Source organism: Pseudoliparis swirei, chromosome 13 (genome assembly GCF_029220125.1).
Source record: "Pseudoliparis swirei isolate HS2019 ecotype Mariana Trench chromosome 13, NWPU_hadal_v1, whole genome shotgun sequence".
Taxonomy (NCBI): domain Eukaryota; kingdom Metazoa; phylum Chordata; class Actinopteri; order Perciformes; family Liparidae; genus Pseudoliparis; species Pseudoliparis swirei.
The window spans coordinates 15,548,983-15,572,523 of NC_079400.1; the positions used below are offsets into that span (position 1 = coordinate 15,548,983).

Sequence of the window (23,541 nt, forward strand, 5' to 3'; positions counted from 1 at the left end):
TGTTCAGAGATAAGAGGAAGTCTACTTCAAGCGAGGTGACTGTGTTGAAAGCTGGGACTGAAATTGGCCTGGTGACTGTAATTGAGGCTTGTTGATAACTGCTGGCTCTGGCCCTCTACTACTAAAGCTACTGGGAACTAAGAGAACCTCAAGATTCTAGTAGTCGTAGCTCTAGCTAATAAGGTTCTAAGCTCCTTAAGATATGATGGTGCATCACCAATACAAGGCTTGCATCATTTAAAAAGGCTAAGAACGTTAAGTTGCACTTGATTTTACTGGGAGTGAGAGCCAGCAGAGCAGCAGTGAGTTGATTGATAGTTTCTTAGTTTTAGTGAGAAAGCTAGCTGATCAATTCTGGCCAAGTGGGAGGACCTGAGACTCTATTAGAGCAGCCTGATATTGCAGTAATGCAGTAATCCAGTCTCAAGTAAATAACTAAATACTAATTTCTTTTTTTCTGCATCTTTTCTGACCCTGATGATTGAAATTTTACGTAGATTTTTGAATGATTACGTGTGATTTGCTTTAAGTCCTCGAGATTTCAGTTAAAGGACAATCATTCTTTGGTAGCCAATTTTTTACAGCCAAGTTGGGCCACAAGAATGTCACTGAACAGGTTACATCTGATCTGAATTCTACTCTGATTGATAATTGATTAAAAAAAATTGGTTTTGTTTTGTCCATAAATTTATTGCTTAAATTGCACATCATATTTGTTTTGTATCATTTAAGACAATATTACCGAGGTTCATTTCTCTGGTTTTCTCGATAAATTTTATTGAGGTTTTATAGTTAGTTATTTGAAGTTTATGGAAGTTTCAATAGTGTTTGAGGAAAGGAAACCCTGTAAATAAAATTGGTCCAAAATAAAACACCCCAAGCATGAACCACCGTGAAGTTAATTAACGCTAGATGAGGCGCAAGGCGGTCGCTTACAAATATCGATCTAATAAATAAAATTGAGATCAATTTAATAAATTGCAATTTATGCCAATGTTGCTGATGCACCAGGCTCGCCTCCAGTCTGCTCAGGTACAGATGGTCGTCAATGCGAATGGTGTCTGTGTAGCCAACAAGACCAAGGCTGAACAGGAGAGCTTTCATTTGTCTGTTATTAAGTGCATTTTCTGGTGCTGTGGTGTGCGTTCACGTGTGATTGAAATTTCTCAAATAAACTATTATGATGTAACAAATTATTTAAGATTAGAAAGTCTGACAACCGATTTGGCACCACTTTCTCAGGACCAGGGAGGTCAACCACAGGCAGAACATCCAGCTCACCACAGGCAGAGCATCCATATTCAATGGCAGAGCATCCATATCCACACATATTATTGACCATGTGAGGAGCAGCATCAGCTGGACACGTAGCTGTGGATGTCGGGGGACGGCTGCGTTATCTAAACCACTTTATTTATAGGTTAACACTTTAGAGTGACAACGCCACACTTTGATCTTTGAACAAATTGAATATGGTGGTTAACGTCTGCAGACCGGCCCCTTCATGCTCTCATCTAGGAACTTTGTCTTTCTTACCTGAAAGAGAGAGTCGGACATCATTTGGAAACTTCAGTTGGACACGGAGGAATGCCTGAAGTCCAGATTGTGTATGTGGTGTGAGTCGGCTAACTCGTGGTAACAAGTGACTCACATGTTCTTTTGATGGCCATGTTCCAACCAGCTCAGCTGAACTCGAGACAAATGAGGATGTGTCGATGGATAGTTTACGACAAATACCAACACTGTTCATTCTCCTCCTCACATCGGAAAGCAATACAAGGAAGAGAGGGATGGGCATATTAAAGATGGAGAATAAGAGTTTGAACAAGTTGGTAAATACCTTGTTATGCTCTACAGTTTACAAGGTTGTATGTGAAGCTGAATCAGGGGAGAGGAACAAAGAAAGCTTCAGGGACAAGTGCACTTCTTTCATGTAACTTACTAATGGTTATACTCTGACTCTGTCCATATTCATGCTCGCGTATGGACGTGATGAGGACATGAGGACTATGTCTCATTGTTTCACATGGTTCAGTCAAACTTCTTGTCTTTTGTTTTATAACTTAATAAAGGAACATTTTTGTTTCCCCTTTAACAATATAATAAACAGGCTTTCTCCTAATCCTTATGATACTGTCTAAACTGTCTCACAGAAGCATGAACTAATGTAAGAACTCTACTGCCCTCTACTGGTGACAGTAAAGAAGTACAATAGCAAGAATCTCATGTTCTGCATTGAGGCCATATTACATATAATATGTATAATATTTGGTCCACTTCCCATTGACATAAATATGGTGGACAAAATATTAGAAAGTGGTATGAAGAAGAATCAGCTGTTGAGACCAATCAGGTGACATTATAAATTTGCTTCAGGACCAGCAGCTAGGGGAACATGTCCAGTTGACTTTGATAAACCTGAGAACAGTGTTTCTTTAATCTGGTCTAAAGCTCACATTCCTGGGTCCAGCTGGTTTAAGTCTTTTTTCTGTCATGGATTAATGACCACTGGCTGATGTCAGATGCATGACCCACACAACAGACATCACGTATGGGTCAGTGGTAGAGCACAAATTAGAAGGTCGATGGTTCGATCCCCGCTCCAGTCGCATGTTGAATTGAATGTAATGGGCCTGTTCTTATGGATCTGTTCTAGTCTTCTGACCACTCAGAGCTCTTTAACACGACATGGCATCATTCACCCATTCACACCCTGACGGAGGAGCTACGGTTCCACCTGCACATCAGGAGTAACTAACATTCACACACAGTAGAACAGCTACGGGAGACATTTTGGGGTGAAATGCCTTGCCCAAGGACACATCACATGGGCTAGTGGAGCCGGGGATTGAACCGCCGTTCTTCTGAGTTCAGAGTTCTTATTGGGACAATCTGCTGTGATGCAGACTTCATGAGAGATGACAACTCAGAAGCTCTTAAGAACTAATTTCCCCTTGGGGATTAATAAAAGTGTATATTTATATTAAACCGTGTATAGGCTGGTTGCTGTTTGCTGGTGGTCGTCCCCCATTGAGACTGAGTCCTCCAACGGAGTGTGAACCCCGAGCATGTGTTACTGATCAGAGGACACCTCTCAGCTCAGGCACCATATCTTTACTGAGACAACAACATGTACTGAAGTTTCAAAATGTTCTCCAAACTAACTGCTGCTCAATGGAACAGGCCACGTGTTGTCAGTAGAGTAGTGCCACCTTGTGGTCATTTATGGCACTCACATATTTCTGAATCAACCCAAACTACATGGAGACAAATACAAGTGATCATAAAAGCATTTAGATTAAAGGTTGATGTATAAAAGGGAACAATAATAAAGGCTACTCTTTACTTAAACTAGTATGACAGGAGTGTGGCCCTCCTGTACAGCAGGCTCATTGTGTCTGCAGAAGGTTTGGATGGGAGACGTCACAGTTCCTTCAGGTCATTTATTGATTTGGAAGAAGATGTTACAAGACAAGACAAAAGTGAGGAGCGCAGATCAGAAGTCACTGTAGATGGGACACATTGTCTCTTCGTGGACACACGTTGACAACAACTTCCCCTGAGAGACAAACACAGGCCGGGGGAACAATGGGTGCCGGTCTGGTGCCCTGTCCCGGGTCATGTCCCCTAAGCAACGGCCTGATTAACGCAAACACGGCGTTACTATGGAGCCGGGACACAATCACTGCAGGCACACAGTGACCCAGGACCGCCATGGAGGAGCAGGAGCCCCCTGCCGAGGACGGAAGACTGGACTTCATAGCGGGCTACGTGCTGCGGACTCTGAACGTGAAGCCGGCCACGTGGCTCAGGTGCGTGTCCAGCGAGGACCACCGGCAGCTGCTGCAGGACTTCTTGGACCGGGCCGAGCGGCGGACCCTGGTGGTGTCCGTGACCGCGGCCGGGCTGCTGCTGCCCTCCGCCGGCTTCACGGACGGCGCCTGGAACAAGGCGGTGTACTTCGTGAAGCGCGGGAGGAGCGCGCTGCGGCTGGACTCCATGAAGGAGGACCTGGTCTACGGGGACCTGTGTCCAGCTGTGCTGGACCAGTTCTCCGCCCTGGTGGAGGAGGTGAGCAGAGTCTGAACGTCACTCACACTGCAGTGGTGTACTTTAAAGTCCAGTATGTAACGTTACTTTGACTCGTAGGCTACTGGACTCTGTTCTCCACTGCACGTGCGCGTGACCCCCTCTATCACGCGCCTCCAGTAGGCCTGTAGTAGTGACTTCACCACATGTTAGAGCAGCAACACACTGAGATTCATGGTGACCAGTCTTACAACTGTGAGGCATTAAATAGGCTAGATATTGATATTCTCACTTCACCACAGGTTTGTGTAACATGTATTATTACCTTCGCATTTAAAATGCGGAAGGTTATGTTTTGATCGTTGTGTATTTATTTATTTATTTGTATGCGTGTTATTCGCAGAACTCAAAAAGTATTGAACCGAATCGCATGAAATTTGGTGGGTTGATTGGTTATTATCCGGGGACCAGTTGATTAGATTTTGGGATCAATCAGGTCAAAGGTCAAGGTCAAGATCTTTTTTTTACCATAGCACGATACATTTTTGTCCAATTGGCATGCAACTAATGCCAAAATGTTCATAATTCAATGCCCAATCTTGTGATATGCGAAGGTATGCGCTCTACCGAGTGCCCATTCTAGTTATTATTGTGTTAGTTTGAACTCTTGAGATGATTAGGCAACATTCAGTGAAGCGTTCCCTTTCTGTTCTCCAGTGACTGGCCTCCAGGTAATGAATAACCCAGCTGCAGTTGGTCTTTCAATACTCTGCTATTCATGAAGAAATACATCATAGTAATTGGAGTAATAATAAAAGAAACTTGATGCTACAACAGTCCAACATATTACAGTGAACTACTACTTATGACATATTATCTATAAAGTGTTTGCAGCTAAAGGACACAACAGGTGAGTGATGTCTACTGTCACTAAGGTGGCATGCTGTGAGCAGAATATATACTTCCAGGTTCTTAATAGGGCCTATAGGCTAGAAGGTTATAACCCAAACACATCAAAGATGGAGTGATGGCCTGAGCGCCCCCTAACATTTAATGGTGCATAAAGTCGTCCCCTTAAGCACATTTGCAAATAATTACATTATCACGCACTAATTACCAGACAGTGACCTGGAGCCCTTCGGCCCCAAGAGGACTGGGGCCCTGGTTACTCACTCTTTTGTAAATCCAGCCTGACTGTTTCTATGAGACAGCTTGTGTTACTTGAAGTTTGACACATAAACATTTTTCATAAAGAAATTGCATATGGATGAGATTAGTGATTACACTACCAAATAGTTCATTTGAGCTCTACCTAGGGTTGGGTACCGAAATTTGGTTCCAATATGGCACCACAGGTTCCTATACGACCGGTGCCGACCGGACCAAAACGCAACGCATATTTCGGTGCTTCCATTCGGTGCCTGAGCCGAATAAAAATGAAAAAAACTATTTTATTGAACTTCTCTGGTGACTCCGCCCTCCAGCAGGTAACGTTAGCCTATCATTTATATAGAGCGTATTCACGTGACGTCAGAATCTCAATCGCGCCATCTTGGGGTCCCACTTATTAAATGTCAGAAGAAGTTGACCTGGCTATCGTGTCCGCTGTTTGATTATGCGAGAGCCCAGCAACCTCATGTCCTTCTGCATTACCAAAGAAAGATTTCAGCGGTTGGAATTGAATATTTGCAACGCTTTTTTACCTGATTTTACTCGCTCAACACTTTGTGGTTAATTCGCTAGTTACCCCTAGTTACCAGCACATAGCCTGGTCACATTCCTGTAAAACAGTTTTCATTTCCGCTACCGACCATGGGACATTAACAACTATTTCTGCGTTATACTTGTTGTGGAAATACCACAAATGTCGGAACATCAAGCGCCCCGTGTCTGGGTTCATACTATGATCCGTAGTCACACAGCTCCGCCTCCAGGACGAGTATGAAGCCGCTTCCAGCGCTCATTCAGGACCAGCAGTGACTGTTTGGCTGGCCGTGCTGAGTGCTGTTCCCATGGAGCCAGTGTTTTATTTTACCTTGAAATGAATCACAGAGTAAAGGCAGACATCGGCCGACGGAGTTGCCATGCTCATGGCTTCCTCCCAAGTTTCCATCCAAAGTTCCTTTTGCGCAAGTGAAACATTGATTTTCGCTCGGCGAAAAAAGCAAAAAGAGATTATTGACGAGAGTGTGTCAATGGAAACGTGCCCACAACCCGATGTATCAACAGAATAGTCCTAACGCTCATACGCCGAGTGAAGCCGAAGTAGATGCATGACAAGTTGAAGTAATAGCCTGTCTTGTTGAGCTGATAAACCCATATTCTGAATCATTAGTCCCACATCCAACAATGAGGCACAGTATAATCACAAGTCACACCGCTTTGAACTGAAATCGTGTCTCCTTCAGGATATAATGGTCATTTCTACGGGAAGAGCGGCATACAAACAAGCAAAACAATGCCGTGGTGGGACCCCAACATGGCCGCCAAAGGTTGTTGTGGTCACGTGAGTGAATACGCTCTATAGCTACAGTAGCTAGATAGAAAGCTAAACGGACACACGTGTGGCTGTATTTCTAACAATGCGACATGCAGCAAATGCAACCCAACAATTGCGTGTAGAAGGGGGAAGACATCATCTGGCAACACATGCCATCCATTTGAAAGCGGAGGCACGCACCGTGTTTGACTGTCTGCGTGAGCCCGTGCGGCGCACACCAGCGGGCAGTCTGGGCGCTCCCTGGCACCTGCGATGGGGAGACCGGTCCCCCTGAACCGGTGGAGACCGATGACAATAAGTGCAGCCTTAACTCAAATTAGTACCGTAACGTTGATGGCAAGTCTTGTATTTATAAAAGTAGGCCAACAAATAATAAATTAATCATTGTAATCATCTTTAGCTAGCGCGAGCTAACCCTACCCGAAAGCAGCGCAGAGCTAGGCTCACGCTAACCAGCGCGAGCTACGAGCTAGCATACGAGCTAGCGCGAGCTTCGACCCAATAGTGATATCCGTTTTCTTTCAGTGTGGTCATGAGAACGGCTTTTACAGGGATATGGCCTAAGAGGTTTTTAATGTCGTCATTGTCAATCGTCGTTTTTGTGCTTTATTTTAATTTATTTGTTCAAGTATCGGTTCAGGCAGCATTTAGGCACAGGTATCGTTTGAAAAGTACCAGTTTAGCACCGGTATCTAAAAAAAACCCCAAACGATACCATCCTCTACCACAGCGAGTTGACTTGGTTCAAAACACACGCAACCTTGCAAACGATACAAACTGCAATAGAGGTTTTTCAGGACACTTGTTCTGCAATACAGTCTTCCTAATTGGAACTTGTGGACTGTTGGAATCTGATTTGTCACCAAGTGATGATTTTCTGGAGGAGTTTGAGAGAAGCCCCGGTCAGTCATCCTCTTTATTTTACTAATAATACAATAGCAGAGCTACCAACTCTCACGGTTTCGCCGTGTGACACACGCTTTTGCATGTTTTCACACGCTCTCACGCCACAAAACCAATATCTCACGGAAAAAGAAATTCAGATTTTGGGCCGAGGCACATTGGTTTCTTTTCAAACTCCCCGACGATAGATGGCGCTAAGGAGCGCATCTATAAACCTATTCGCTGCATAGACATCCTATTTACCACAAAGAGCAACAGAAGAAGATTTTCAAACAGACACAACGAGCAGAGACTACGGTGTGTTAATGCAGGGCTCAAGTGTCACGCAGTGAGCGTGACAGTCACGCATTTCGGTCTTACGTCACGCACTCCCGCCACACATCGTATTTCTCATGCTGAAAAAACTCTCGGCTATTTAATGTTTTAATGTGCCGCAGCACGCCAACATGAGCTGGCCGCGCTGCCCTCACCGTGGTGGAATCAAGCGCTCCCCTGGAGTTCTGCTGTGAGGTGCCACTTATCCGCCAATCCAAAAAAAGAAATGGACGACACAATAGCCAATCAGAAAAAAACGTATCTGTTGTATCTGTAAGATTTAATCCAGCAACCAATGAAAATAAAGCATCCTGGATAGATATGTCACTCTTGCCTGTCTTCAAAACGTAAGAGCCCTGTTAATGACATGTGGTTCAAGATTCAAGATTCAAGATGTTTTATTTGTCACATACACACACAGGGTGTGCAGTGAAATGAAAGTGGCAATGCTCAGCAGGAATGTGCAAGGGCAACAAGTACACACTATTTACAATAAAAAACACAATATTTACAGTAAGTGTGTGTGTGTGTGTGTGTGTGCCTAAGAGGGGCAGTTGTGTGGGTCTATGTGGGGGTCCTGGTGAGGTCGGAGTTCACAATCCTGATGGCCTGAGGAAAGAAACTCCGTCTCAGTCTCTCTGTTCTTGCAGCGTGACTACGGAGGCGCCTGCCTGACCGCAGCAGCTGAAACAGTCTGTTGTTGGGGTGGTGAGGATCCTTCATGATCCTGCCGGCTCTGGTTCTGCACCTCCTGGTGTACAAGTCCTGCAGGGTGGGGAGTGTAGTTCCAATAGTGAGTCAGCCGAACGCACTACTCTCTGCAGAGCCTTCCTGTCCTGAGCGGAGCAGTTGCCAAACCAGGCTGTGATGCTTCCTGTCAGGACGCCTCTACAGCTCCAGAGTAGAAGGACTGAAGGATCCTCTGGGAAACTTTAAATTTCCTCAGCTGCCTGAGGTGGTAGAGGCGCTGCCTTGCCTTTCTCACCAGAGTGTCTGTGTTCGTTGACCATGTCAGATCCTCGGTGATGTGGACTCCCAGGTATTTATACCCGCTCACCCTCTCCACAGTAGTCCTGTTAATCCCCAGTGGTGAGTCGTCCTCTGTTGTTGTACCTGCCTAAAGTCCACAATCAGCTCCTTAGTTTTGGTGACATTCATGAGGAGGCTGTTGTCCTGGCACCAGAGTGACAGATCAGCAACTTCCTCCAGGTAGGCCTTCTCGTCGTTGTCGGAGATCAGGCCCACCACCACTGTGTCATCCGCAAACTTGATGATGGTGTTGAGCTGAACCTGGCCACACAGTCATGTGTGTACAGGGAGTACAGTAGGGGGCTGAGGACGCAACCCTGGGGGGATCCTGTGTTCAGGGTGAGGGTGCTGGAGGTGTGTCTGCCCACCCTGACCACCTGTGGCCTGGCGGTCAGGAAGTCCAGGATCCAAGCACACAGGGGGGTGTTCAGTCCCAGCTCAATCAGCTTGCCGGCCAGTCTGGAGGGGACTATGGTGTTGAAAGCTGAACTATAATCAATGAACAGCAGTCTCACATAGCCCCCCCTCTGGCTGTCCAGATGAGAGAGTGTGTGCAGTACCTGGGAGACAGCATCATCCGTGGATCTGTTTGGGCGATAAGCAAACTGCAGCGGGTCCATGGAGGAAGGGAGGAAGGCGCAGATGTAGTCCTTTATCAGCCTCTCAGCATTTCATGACCACCGAGGTGAGGGCCACCGGTCGGTAGTCATTCATACATGCTGGAGAAGCATTCTTGGGCACAGGGACAATAGTGGATCTCTTGAAGCAGGCGGGACCACGGACTCAGCCAGGGAGAGGTTGAATATTGTGGTGAACACTGGAGCTAGCTGGTTAGCACAGGTCTTCAGTACTCGCCCAGATATGCCATCTGGACCTGCAGCTTTCCTGGTGTTCACCTCAACAGAGCCCTCCTCACACTGTGCTCGGTCACAGAGAGTGTGTGTTCATCCCCAGCGGTAGAACTCACCTCGGCTACGCTTAACGGTGTTGTTGTTAGCTGGCGAGCTAGCGCTGTTGTTGCTAGCCTCAAACCGTGCATAAAATGAGTTCAGGTCGTCCGCTAGGGATGCGTCGGCACTCACCATTGCGCGGGTCTGCTCTGGTAGTCTGTGATAGTCCGTAGCCCCTGCCATAGGCGCCTGGTGTCGCGCTGCTCCATCTGTGATTCCACTCTGTCACGGTACCTCCTCTTGGCCTCCTTCACCGCCTCCTCAGTCCATAGACCGCTGCCTTGTACTCGCCCATGTTGCCGGATACAAGACCGGAGTTATAGGCAGCAGTACGGGGGTACACAGCTTCACGGATGGATCTATCAACCCACGGCTTTTGATTAGAAAGACCCTAACTTTTACCGTGGGGACGATGGTGTCCGCTAAGCTGTTATGAGGCTCATTGTTACGTCCAGAACTCGCTGACGTCACTGGAACTGGATTGGATCATGTCCCAGTCGACACGCAGAGCGCCCTGTAGCTCAGCCTCTGATTGGTCAGACCACCACGTCCCTCGTCACTACCGCTTCCCGTGCTATCTTTTGTTGGTACTCCGTAGCAGAAAAATGGCGGCATGGTCCGATTTGCGAACGGAGGAGAGAGACAGCCTTGTAGCCTCTTGAATGGCGATAGCAGTGGTCCAACGTTCTTTCCTCTGGTAGCACACGTAATGTGCTGGTGAAAGTTCGCATGACTTTTTAGGTTTGCCCTATTAAAGTCCCCAGCCACCACCACAGCCGCTGGGATACTTGTTCTGATGCCGACATAACACATCATGTAGGTCCGATAGTGCTACGTCGGTGTCCGCTTGGGTGGTATGTAGACGGCTGTGGTGATGACCGAGCTGAACTCCCGGGAAGGTAGAATGGACGGCATGAGATCGTCAGATGTTCCAGGTTCGCGAGCAGGAACGAAAGAGTCTTAATGTCCTTGGGGTTGCACCACTTGTTGTTAGTCATGAAGCAAACCCTCCACCCTTAGATTTATCAGACTCTTCCGTTCTGTCTGCACGGAAAACAGAGAAGGACTCGGTTGGGCATATGACTCGATCCGCACCAGCGGGTCAGCCATGTTCCCGTGAGTCAAAAGATACTGCACTCCCTCAAGTCCCGTTGGAAGCTGATCCTTGCCCTAACATCATCCACCTTATTTTCCAGAGACAGGACGTTAGCAAGAAGGATGCTGGCCAGAGGTGGACGGTGGCTTGAACTCTCAGTCTGTTCCGATTCGCCCGCTTCCCTCGATGTTTTCGTCTCCCGTAGTAGCGGCTCCACTGTTGTTGTTGTGGTTCGCCTGCGATCTCTGCCGCCACGCTGGATCGATGAAAAGTGGACAAAACCCTTGTTTTGCAAAAGTTTATGTCCAAAAGTGTGCGTCAGATGCTGTTATTGCCGATGTGTTTGTGGCAAAGAAAATATTAAAAATAAACACAAAACTAAAGGCAATCAATGCGGAGCTACCACTGGACACAGAATGCCATGTCTAACTTAAGTTCTCACTCTCTTAAACTTTAAATGTTGAAATTATGTGTTGTGTTTGTGCGTGTGATTTTGTGTGGTGATGTAAACTCAGCTGTCATAACAAGCAGCAGGAGAGCACCTCTTGGTATACTGCATGCTCAAAACATCATCGCATTGTTTATTAAGGCTGCCCAGTATTTATCACTTTATTTGCAGGCCTAGGAAAAGGCCCCTCTCAAAAAATTTCAAAACAGCTCTTTGAACAAGTAAGATGTATTATAAAGAATTTAACATAAAGACAGTACATTTGTGCAATAGAATTAGTCATGTTTTTGTAAATGAGAGTAGAGTTATTAAAAAACATTTTAATTATTTAAGGTAGCAAAGATGCCTCGTAAAAGACCTTTGCCAGGCCAGAATGCAGGGTACAACATGGGTACAACATGGGTACAACGCCACATTAATTCAAATTTCCTGATATTTGAGCCACCAACATGTGTGGCTGCGTGCGCGGCAACATTTTGGTCACCCCCGACAAAATCTCACTCCAAGGTTTTTTGAAAAGTTGGCAGCTCTGCAATAGGATATTTCATTACACAACACTGATGTAATGGGAACTTTTATTTTGAAAACATACTCAGTCAAATTCTGAATGCACAAGTTGTACTTGGTCCACACGTGCATTACATGTCAATTAGCACACTTCCTCCACCACTGCATGCATCACATGGTTCCTTCTCCTGTAGGTGGTGGCCCCGCTGCTGTCTAACAGTAGGAACCACTCTGAGTGGCCCCAGGTGGTGACTGAGGACGTCAGACGCAACGTCCACTCCCTCATGACCGATGTGTTTGTGGTGTCCGGCCAAGTCCAGGGCAAGACGCTGCTGCCTCTCCCTGCAGGCGCCGAGAGACTGGAGCAGGCGGCCTTGGAGACGGATAAAAGGCAAACACAGAAGATGGAAAGGTTTGTGTGAAAGCGTCATCATTATCCCCACAGTGAAAGTAATCGGCTCCCTTGTGAAACTTCACAGGGGGGAAGTAGCGGATCAGAGTATCATCCACTCCTTGGAGTCGGCAGTGATCGAGTGGAGCCATCAGATCCGCGGCGTCCTGAAGAAAGACTCCTGTGAGGCTCTGCTGGAGGGCAGAAACCCCACTCCGCACACCGAGCTGCTCTATTGGAGGAACCGGTCAGTCACACTCTGTATCTGAGCAGCGTTCCAGTGCCGTGAATGTGTGAACACGGCACGTCCCCTCAGGGCCAAAGTTGAATTGTTTTAGAAGTTCTTGGTGCTGAAACTAATTACTTGAGATCCAGAACACCTGTGCTATCAAGTGAAAAATGTAATTTGGAGCCCAGAGCTCTCTTTGTACTTTTTTATTGAACTTACAAAGCAGAATGATGTCTTAAGAGGCCAATACCCTCTACTTCTATCTGCACTAATGTGATGAAAGTCTGTTAGTTCTTTACTTTATTCCGGTTACACAAACTCTTGATAACTCAGCAAAGCTATGTTGCAATTTACTCATGTTTAATCACTGAATTAAACTTCCTAGTGGTAAATAAATTACTCCCGGAGATTTCTAGCACTGTAATGCAGATACAAGTTTCACCAGCTCTCAAAGTGTTTCATCAGAAGTAAATGTTCCCATGGAAATAGTCGTAAGCAGTTCATTCTGTGGATTTTCTTTTCAGATTCATTGTATTGGGCACAGATTCTCCAAAGAGATGATGCATTTTAAATGAATATTCGTCAAACGTTTAACATAAAATAGACCTGGAGGAGAGAGGCCGCATTGTATATATGGGGGAAAAGTTCATCTCCATAAGGAATGAAGCCAACACCATATGGGCTCAGCCTTAAGGTGCGTTCACACCAAAAGCGAAAATATTTTTTGCGTCGCCCAAAACGCGTGAGTTCACTCGCTCGACCATTCACCGTGTTCAATGTGTATGAATGTGTGTGAATGTTAGTTACTGCTGATGTGCAGGTGGAACCGTAGCTCCTCCCATCAGTGTGTGAATGATGTCATGTATTGTTAAGGCACTTTGAGTGGTCGGAAGATCTCTAAAAGTACAGGTCCATTGACCATCCATCCATTACCAGCTGCTTATCGAGGGCGGGTCGCGGTGGCCCAGCAGACTGTGACCTTCTCCAAATGTGACAGAAATTGTTCTTTTTCCCTTGAAGATGTGCAGACCTTGAGTGCATCCACGCCCAGCTCACAGCCTCCAAGGTGAAGAAGATGGCGATGCTGCTGGAGGCCGTGGAGAGCAGCTATTCCCCGGCGTTTACTAGCATGCAGCAGGATGTGCAAGCGGGTAATGACATGTCTATATGCTGGGTTGAATGGTAACGTGTGATTTATGATAGGTCATTTACTTTTTGCATTGACTGTGACCATATCTTCACTCCCCAGCCTTGGAGGAGGCCCAGGACATCTGCACCTACCTGAGGCCCCTGCAGCGTTTTTTTGAGGACATGGAGAGCGCAGACTTTCCTGATGTGAGGAGTCAGATTGGCCCTCTGATGCACACGGTGTGCTTGGTGTGGGCCAACTCCAGATACTACAACACCCCGGCACGCCTCCTGGTTCTGCTGCAGGAGACCTCCAACCTCCTCATACAGCAGGTCCACTGCAGTCTCAATGCATTCCAAGAGCTGGTTACCCTTTTGTTTTATTTTTGTGTTTACCCTCTTTGTTGCTAAGAAGTCAGTAATTCAATGTAATTCAATGACATTTATTATGTATAGCCCAAAATCACTATTACACATTTACAATCTGTACACATATGACATCCCTGACTACAGAACACATGACAACGTTTATGTTACAGAGTTACATAAACACATTCAATGAATATGACAAATGTATGAAAAAGTTACAACTACCAAACATATCAGGAACAGTGAATGTAATACTGAAGAATAATAATGATGATAGAAGCAGCAACGGTATTGGTAGTACTAATAACAATGTACATAATGATAATAGCAGTAGGTCCAGATAAAGATATGATATGTACTTTATTCATCCCCAGGGGAATATTTATTTGAAGCAGCAGCAAACATGTATATATATCCGGGGAAGAAGTAGAGTTATTAATGTGCATTATGTGCATGAATTCGTACAGAGAGAAGGGCGTCAACAGGGCAACTCTGGGGTGTGAACCAGTGACGTGCAGTGAGGTTCACGGTTGGTGAGGCACTAACTCCTTTAGTGTCAGATTTACAAATATATAAACCCAAAAGGGTAGCTTATTCAATTGGCTACTGGTTATTTCATATCTCATCAGCATTCTTCACACAACAAACGCACACGGTACATATTACAGATACGTAAAGGTAAGAAAAAATTTGCATTTGCTCTGCACCCTCCATGTGTTGGCCGTCGCAATTCTATAATTCATACAACATAAATGACAGTATAGAGTGGTGTACAAAAACACAGATTTCAATTTTGACCTTTAGTGAAATATTCAGTTTTTAAAACTTTTAATTCTGGGACTTTAATCAATTTAATACAGATTGCTCAACAAAAAGCATGAAAAGAAAAATAAAGAATATTTTATTTAAGACCAAATTTTAGTTTTTAAATATTCTATTGTATTTTTCTTAGTCTAATCCCTTTTTTATAAGATTGAAATGAAAACTGTTTGTGGCCTTACCTTTGTTTGTAGATGAAATCCATGCGCCTGTCCTTCGCCTCCGTTACTTTGTTGTTAATGTTGTGCACCGACAGATATGCTAGAGAGGTTCATGTCATTTATGTTCGCTTTCTCTCATTCCAGGCTTCCTGATTGTTTTCACCTGTCATCACACCTGTCTCCTATGCTCATCAGTGTCAGTGGTCCCACCTGTGTCTGTTAAAGTCCTCCTTATTTTCCTTTAGTTTTAACTGAAAGTCCAGTTTTGAGACATTTTTAAGCTTAGATATATGATCTTCTTCCGTGTTGGCAGTCTGGCGTAGCAAAATACAAAAACAAACGGCTCGCAGCACTTGACTCGCCTGGCGCCTCAGCGTAGAAGAAGCAGCAACAAGTACCCGTTGGCTCACAAGCGCCCCGCCCCCTTCAGTGCGGCAAAGTATTATCTGCCTCACCCTGCGCCTTTTCACTGCGGTTTTATTTCCCATCAGCAAAACTAAATAAGTCACCTACAAACATTAAACTTTAATGGTTAAAGACATTCGCCAGACTGTGGAAAATCAGGGGAAATAAACGAATCTGCAAACATTATATTGGCGACATGCAGAGATACGGCAGCCCGCACGGGCCAATTGCACGTCTCAACCCAGTTTGTGATGGATTGCGCATTCAGAGGTGAGGCTTGACTCGTTGCTGCCGCACCTCTCGTTTCAGCCCTGTATTTGAACAGGAAATTGGCAAATTCAGCGATTTTGACTATAAAAATGTTCGAAATTAGTCATACATAAAGATCGGTGGACAAATATTAATATACATTTCATGTTATCATTATTTATTTCATGATGACAGGTGAGGCTCTGCCTACCCTGACCGCACGTCCCTGGTGTGAACTATAAGTACCCTCAGTGCACACAGCAGACTATCAATAGAGCCAGGAGGCCATTCACACACTCAGAGAAAGAAGACTTGCAGTCACCACTCATCATTTCTACATTTCAGTTTGTGTATGTTTTAAATGAACTTGAAGAAAATTAGTACAGACAAGGAAAGAAGGAGAGCCTGCAGGAGGAGGACAGCAGGTCCAGGTGTTGTTCACAATACAGGCCAGGGTCTTTAATTGGGACTATTAGATACACATGTATCTGTTACCATAGCAACAATTAACCTCACTGACCTCACTGTTCTCCAACACCAGGCCCGGGCGTATGTAGTCCAAGAAGAGGTTCTGAGAGGAGAGGCTTCAGAGAGTCTCCTGAAGGTGCAGACGAGCCTGGAGATCCTGCAGCTCTTCAGGAGCACCTTTGAGGACCGGAGGGCCCATCTGAGCCAGTACCAGAGGAACGGGAGCGTTGTGAAGCCCTGGGACTTCAACCCACTGTTGGCCTTCTCTGGACTCGACCGCTTTATTAACAGAATCAGGACCATTAAGGTGAGGATGGAAACATTGGTGCGTGTCTTATTTGGTCCAGTGTGTGGATAGTTGAACTGGCCTTACGTTAAAGGTCAGATCTATCCTTACAGTGAAGCTGCAGTTGAGCTTAATCAGCCTCCATGTTCCCCACAGGACATCCTGTTGACAGCTGTAGACCTGCTGAAGCTGGAGAAGTTGGAGATCGGGGGCGTGCGAGGCCGAGCCCTCGGCCTGCAGGTCCAGCTGCTCCACCGAGAGTTTGTGGACACGTACAAGCGCTTCACAGAGAAGCCCTACGACTGCTTGGACGTCAACAACAGGGTACGGGGGAGTAGGACCACTGGCGTGTGAGGGTTCGGTTCACTGGTAGATAGCCTGCGACTATGACGTCAGTTCATTTTGACAAGGGTTTTATGAAACACAAAACCCTGGCTGCAGCCTGAATACCACGACGTGCTCTTCTCCTCCCAGCGTTTGCAGATTAAACTAGAACGGGCACTCGGTAGAGCGCATACCTTCGCATATCACACGATTGGGCATTGAATTATGAACATTTTGGCATTAGTTGCATGCCAATTGGATACAAATTGACCGCGCTATGGTAAAAAGAAGATTTTGACCTTTTCATGACCTTGACTGTTGACCCGATCGATCCCAAAATCGAATCAAATAATAACCAATCATCCCACCAAATTTCATGCGATTCGGTTTAATACTTTTTTAGTTATGCGAATAACACGCATACAAATAAATAAATTAATACACAGCGATCAAAACATAACCTTCCGCATTTTCAATGCGAAGGTAATGAAATGGAGGGTTTTTCAGTACATCTAGTTGCTTAAGCAAAATGTTCCTGAGTTATAGCAAGAAAGGCAATTTCCTTTGCTTGTAAGAGCCAGTCTGGGGCTTTGAGTCAGTGAGTTGTGAAAAGGAATGTGCTGTGCTGGCTCTGTGTGGCTGTCGCTCTAGCTGAGCTATCTGCCCCCAGGAGTATGAAGAAGATGTGAGGGAGTTCACATTGAAGGTGGACGACACAGACCGACGACTCGGAGCCATCTTCTGTCAGGCCTTTGAGGACGCCCCCGGGCTGGAGCACGTCTTCAAGGTCGAGGAACTTAATCTCTCTCTCACACACACACACATTCACACACACACATGTATGGAAAGCCCTTTGACTTATCTGACTTCTGCAGGTTCTGGATATGTTTGGTGGCTTGCTGGAGCGCCCCCTAGTGGCCAAAGATGCTCTGGAGAGGTACCCTCTCCTTGTGTCCATGTTTGAGAAGGAGCTAGACTGCTGTAAACACCTCTACGACGAACACTTCCACACTGCAGAGGAGCTGGGTGAGAGTTACACAAGACTGTGTGGCTGGGAGGTCAACCACTTTAACCTTTAGGTTAGGCTGAGGGATGGAGATGAAGATGGGGATGTTTAGGTCCAGTTTAATTCAATTTTCAATTCAGTTTATTTTGTATAGCCCAATATCACAAATTACAAACTCTCCTCTTTACAATCCGTACACATACAATGTCCCTGACCTTTGACCTCACATCGGAGCAGGAACAACTCCCAAGAAATAGAAAAAAAACCTTACAGGGGTAAAAAAGGGAATGTTAGAGATGTTTAATGTGATGAAACACAACTTTCTCTTGTGTGTTTATGTTTGTTCAGCTCTGTCTCATCAACCAATCCAGCGGCAGTGTTGTCTGTTGGGTCTCAATCTTTGGGATTTTTTTCCATTCACCTCCATTGTTTTGAGGTGAAGTCTAATCTAAACTATCTGCATGCATTGATAGCACTAGAGGTACTATGTTTTGGAGATTTAGGCTGACCCTTTTTGGTTTGAGTGACAGGGCGGGGCCTTGTGGTGGGCAGTATTGTTTCATGCCATATCCATCTCCCCATATTTCCTTTCATAACTCTACTGGGAACTGTAATAAATACACAGACTGGGAGAATGTTACTTTCATCTCTAGCCAACATTGAGATCCATCAGAACGCTTCAAGGACCCTGGAAGGGCACGTTGGCTCTTACACACACAGCTGACACACACCCTGTGTGGGAGGGTCATTGGATTTGACAGACAGCTCCCCTGCTGTCCTCTCACTTTGATTCACTGTCCTGTTATCAGTGTCATCTGTACGTTGACTTCACGGTGCTAACTCACCCTCACTGACAGTAGCTAATGAGAGTTGACCTCCTCAGGTTGGATCCCACTGGATAAGAATATGCCAGCAGTAGCTGGCGGGCTGAGATGGGCCCAGCAGCTCCAGCAGCGCATCCAGATCCCCTTCTCCAGATTCAGACTCCTGTCCCACCCGTAAGTCTCCAGCAGATTAAAAGAGTTTTGGTGTGGTCATGCATGTCCAGTGGTCTCTGTGTGAATGAATCGCTCTGTGAGCCGTTTTAAAGGTCTCATTAAAACAATGTCGTGGAATATTGATACTAGTGGCTGTAACCTTTGCATGCGCTGTTGACTTTCATCGTCCCCGCAGCTTCCTGGAGTCTGCAGAGGGAGCCAGGGTCACCCGGAAGTATGAGGAGATGATGCAACTGCTGGACAGGTGTGTGTGTGTGGATCTTATGCATTACACTGTGTGTGTCAGGCATTAGTGTTACTGAGTGAAAAGAACAAAAAGAATAGGCAGTGACAGAACAGGATGCCTCCTTATTGCACTGTAAATATCATAAAAGCCAACATGAATCAGATATTAGCTCGCCGACAGCTTTTCCCCTGTTAATTTACAGCGGCTTGTGATTGTGTTAGTTGGGTGTACAACATTTATGAAGCCGCCCCTGTGGACCAGCATGTGGACATGATTTATGTTCTCATTACTGTGGCGCTGCTCAGCAGATTATATCACAGGACTCCGATAATCCCAGATGCTCTGCGGGGCTCACTAATGCCAAGTGAGAAATGTTCTTTTAGAACACATCCAACATCATAACCTGCAACATGAAGCATCCCATTGTTCATATAGAGTTAGAGAGACCGAGAGACTGATTGTTCATTTCTAAGAAAGGACAAGCACAATCCCCAACGTGAGCCTGTTCTGCCTCTTTGCTTCAAGGACACTTAGAGGTCACACCTTGACTTTGGGGCTCATGAAACAATCATGGCTAGTAAAGTGAGATGTTGGATCCTTTTGAGTCCTCATTACTCACGTTTTGTTGTGATTTACTTCACTCTTTCCTGTCATTTGTGCTTTTTAAAATGTGATGCATTGTGGGAGCAAAACAGAATGCATATGCCATGGTCACCTTTCTTAATTTATCATAATGGGAATGTGTTGTTTGGATTATTATTAGTGTTAGGTTACAGTCATTGTTCAATTCAATTGAGTTTATTTGTATCGCCCAATTTCACAAATTACAAATTTGTCTCGGAGTGCTTTACAATCTGTACACATAGACATCCCTGCCCCAAAACCTCACATCGGATCAGGAAAAACTCCCAAATAACCCTTCAGGGGGAAAAAAGGGAAGAAACCTTCAGGAGAGCAACAGAGGAGGATCCCTCTCCAGGATGGACAGGTGCAATAGATGTCATGTGTACAGAAGGACAGATTTAGAGTTTAAATACATTCAATGAATATGACAGAGTGTATGAATAGTTCATAGTAGGCATATTCCACGATGGAGACCTCCACGATCCATCAGGCAGATGGAGGTAGAGAGGAGGAGTGGGCGGAGTCTCAAAAGTGGGCGGAGTCTCAACAGGGCAGTGGCGTAGTCGGTAGCTGGAATTCCACGACCCAGACCTCGATGATCCATCAGGCAGATAGGATCTATCCCGTCTCATAGAGTCCGACGACCCTATGAGACGTGAAGTCAAAAGGACTCTGGGGAGAAAGCAGAGTTAGTAATGTGTGATGGAGAGATGAAAATTCATCCCTAAGGAGAGAAAAAAGAGGAGATAGGTACTCAGTGCATCCTAAAACGTCCCCCGGCAGCTATAAGCCTATAGCAGCATATCAAGGGGCTGGACCAGGTGAACCTGATTCAGCCCTAACTATAAGCTCTGTCAAAGAGGAAAGTCTTCAGTCTACTCTTAAACGAGGTGACTGTGTCTGCCTCCCGGACTGAAGGTGGAAGCTGGTTCCATAGAAGAGGAGCTTGATAACTAAAGGCTCTGGCTCCCATTCTACTTTTTAAGACTCTAGGAACTACAAGTAGCCCCGCATTAAGTGAGCGCAGCTCTCTAGTGGGGCAATATGGTACTACAAGCTCCTTAACATATGTTGGTGCATCACCAATCAAGGCTTTGTACGTTAAGAGAAGAATTTTAAAAGTGATTCTTGATTTTACTGGGAGCCAGTGCAGAGCAGCTAATGCAGGAGTGATGTGATCTCTTTTCTTAGTTTTAGTGAGAACACGAGCTGCAGCATTCTGGATCAACTGGAGGGACCTAAGAGACTTATTAGAGCAGCCTGATAATAAGGAGTTGCAGTAATCCAGTCTCGAAGTAACGAACGCGTGAACCAATTTTTCTGCATCTCTTTGAGACAAGATGTGCCTGATTTTTGAAATATTACGTAGATGAAAGAATGCAGTCCTTGAGATTTGCTTTACGTGGGAGTTAAAGGACAAGTCCCGATCAAAGATAACGCCAAGATTCTTTACAGTGGTGTTGGATGCCAGGGCAATGCCATCTACAGAATCCACATCACCAGATAATTGATCTCTGAGGTGCTCAGGGCCGATTAAAATTACTTCGGTTTTGTCTGAGTTTAACATCAAGAAGTTGCAGGTCATCCATGTTTTTCTGTCTTTAAGACATGCTTGAATTTTACCGAGTTGGTTGCTCTCCTCTGGTTTTATCGATAGATATAGTTGAGTATCATCTTCATAGCAATGAAAGTTTATGGAGTGTTTCCTGATAATATTGCCCAAAGGAAGCATGTATAAGGTAAATAAAATTGGTCCAAGCACAGAACCTTGTGGAACTCCGTGACTAACGTTGGTGGTTATCGAGGCGTCATCGTTTACAAATACAAACTGAGATCGATCTGATAAATAGGATTTAAACCAACTTAGTGCCGTGCCTGAAATGCCAATCGACTGCTCCAGTCTCTGTAATAGGATGTCATGGTCAATGGTGTCGAATGCAGCACTAAGGTCTAACAAGACCAGTACAGAGATGAGTGCTTTATCTGCTGCCATTAAGAGGTCATTTGTAATTTTCACCAGTGCTGTCTCGGTGCTGTGGTGTTTTCTAAATCCTGACTGAAACTCCTCAAATAAACTATTCTCAAGGATCTTGGAGAGGGAGGGGAGGTTAGAGATCGGTCTGTAGTTAGCCAACACCTCTGGATCCAGAGTGGGCTTCTTCAGGAGCGGTTTAATGACAGCTACTTTGAAGGAATGTGGTACGTGGCCTGTTAGCAGGGACAGATTGATAATATCTAATAGAGAGCTGCCAATTAAAGGCAAAACGTCTTTAAGCAGCCTCGTCGGGATGGGGTCCAAGAGACAGGTAGACGTGTTAGAAGTAGAAACCGTTGAAGAAAATTGGTCACGGTTGATGGGAGAAAAGCCATCCAAATATACACCAGGGCATACAGCGGTTTCCAAGGCCATTCCACTTGAGGACTGATTGGCACTGGTTAAGGGCAAGAGATTATTAATCTTGTCCCTAATAGTTAAAATCTTTTCATTAAAGAAGTTCATAAAGTCATTACCACTGAGGTCTATAGGAATACTCGGCTCCACAGAGCTGTGACGTGACTCTCTGTCAGCCTGGCTACAGTGCTGAAGAGAAACCTGGGGTTGTTCTTATTTTTCTCTATTACCGATGAGTAATAGGCTGCTCTGGCATTACGGAGGGCCTTCTTATAAGTTTTAAGACTATCTCGCCAAACTAAGCGGGATTCTTCCAGATGAGTTGAACGCCATATGCTTTCAAGCTTTCGTGACGTTTGCTTTAGTTTGCGGGTCTGAGGGTTATACCAGGGAGCAAACCTCCTCTGCCTCACTGTCTTCTTCTTCTTCAGAGGGGCTATCGAGTCCAGTGTCATTCTCAGTGAGCCTGTGGCACTATCAACAAGATGATCAATCTGGGACGGACTAAAGTTAGACCAGGAGTCCTCTGTTATATTGAGACGTGGTATCGAATCAAATGCAGAAGGAATCGCTTCTTTAAATTTAGCTACAGCACTGTCAGTTAGACATCTGGTGGAGAAACTTTTGACGAATGGTGTACACTCCGGTAGTATAAATTCAAAAGTTATGAGGTTGTGGTCTGACAGAAGAGGATTCTGTGGGAAGACCTTCAAATGCTCAATGTCAACGCCATAAGTAAGAACAAGATCAAGCGTGTGGCCAAAGCTGTGAGTGGGTTTCTGTACTCTCTGACAGAAGCCAATCGAGTCCAACAATGAGATGAATGCAGCACCTAGGCAATCATTATCAACATCCACATGGATATTAAAATCTCCTACAATAATAACTTTATCAGTTTTAAGAACCAAACTTGATATACATTCTGAGAATTCAGATATAAACTCTGAATATGGACCTGGTGGCCGGTACAGAATCACAAATAGAATTGGCTGTAGTGTTTTCCAGGTTGGATGTGAAAGACAAAGAACAAGGCTTTCAAATGAGTTGTAGTTTAATTTGGGTTTAGGATTTATTAATAGGCTCGAGTCAAAGATGGCTGCTACTCCACCTCCTCGACCGGTGCCTCGAGGAATGTGAGTATTAATATGACTTGGAGGAGTCGATTCATTTAGGCAGACATATTCTTCATGGCTCAGCCAGGTTTCAGTTAGACAACATAAATCAATGTGAATATCTGATATCAAATCATTTAGTAACACAGCTTTAGATGACAGAGATCTAATATTTAGGAGACCACATTTAATAGTCCTGTTTTGTTGCACTGCTGAAATAATGGTGTTAACTTGTATAAGGTTATTGTGTACGACTCCTCTTCTGCTTACTTTTGATTTATTTAATTTAAGTGGCCGTGGGACAGACACAGTCTCTGCTCTAGAGTTGTGGGTGGGTAACTGCTCGAATGGAACTTCCTCAACTTTAACAAGTTGAGGAAGGTTAAAGGTTCGGAAATCAATCAAGTGTAAGTGTGCACACACCAGAGCCCACAAGTCTGTTATGAATGGGATGCACACACCCAGACAGACAGCTATTCTTTATGCTTCATATCACTCCTCCTCAGAGGGATGGAATGAGGAACAACATCCGCTCTCTGCCCTCAATTTACTCCCATCACAAATTAGAGCCCTTGTT

The 23,541-nt window shown here is 45.2% G+C and overlaps 1 protein-coding gene across 1 annotated transcript in view; it reads left to right on the forward strand.

Moving 5' to 3' along the window:
* Positions 1 to 3,714: 3,714 nt before the first annotated feature.
* Positions 3,715 to 23,541, forward strand: part of dnah9 (dynein, axonemal, heavy chain 9) — a 155,320-nt gene continuing 135,493 nt past the window's right edge. Inside the window, exons 1-11 of the mRNA XM_056429060.1 lie at positions 3,715 to 4,071; positions 11,972 to 12,189; positions 12,257 to 12,415; positions 13,418 to 13,548; positions 13,647 to 13,858; positions 16,070 to 16,303; positions 16,439 to 16,606; positions 17,277 to 17,393; positions 17,482 to 17,632; positions 18,496 to 18,610; positions 18,786 to 18,854. Coding sequence (XP_056285035.1) covers positions 3,715 to 4,071; positions 11,972 to 12,189; positions 12,257 to 12,415; positions 13,418 to 13,548; positions 13,647 to 13,858; positions 16,070 to 16,303; positions 16,439 to 16,606; positions 17,277 to 17,393; positions 17,482 to 17,632; positions 18,496 to 18,610; positions 18,786 to 18,854 — 1,931 coding nt within the window. The remainder of the gene's footprint in view (positions 4,072 to 11,971; positions 12,190 to 12,256; positions 12,416 to 13,417; positions 13,549 to 13,646; positions 13,859 to 16,069; positions 16,304 to 16,438; positions 16,607 to 17,276; positions 17,394 to 17,481; positions 17,633 to 18,495; positions 18,611 to 18,785; positions 18,855 to 23,541) is intronic.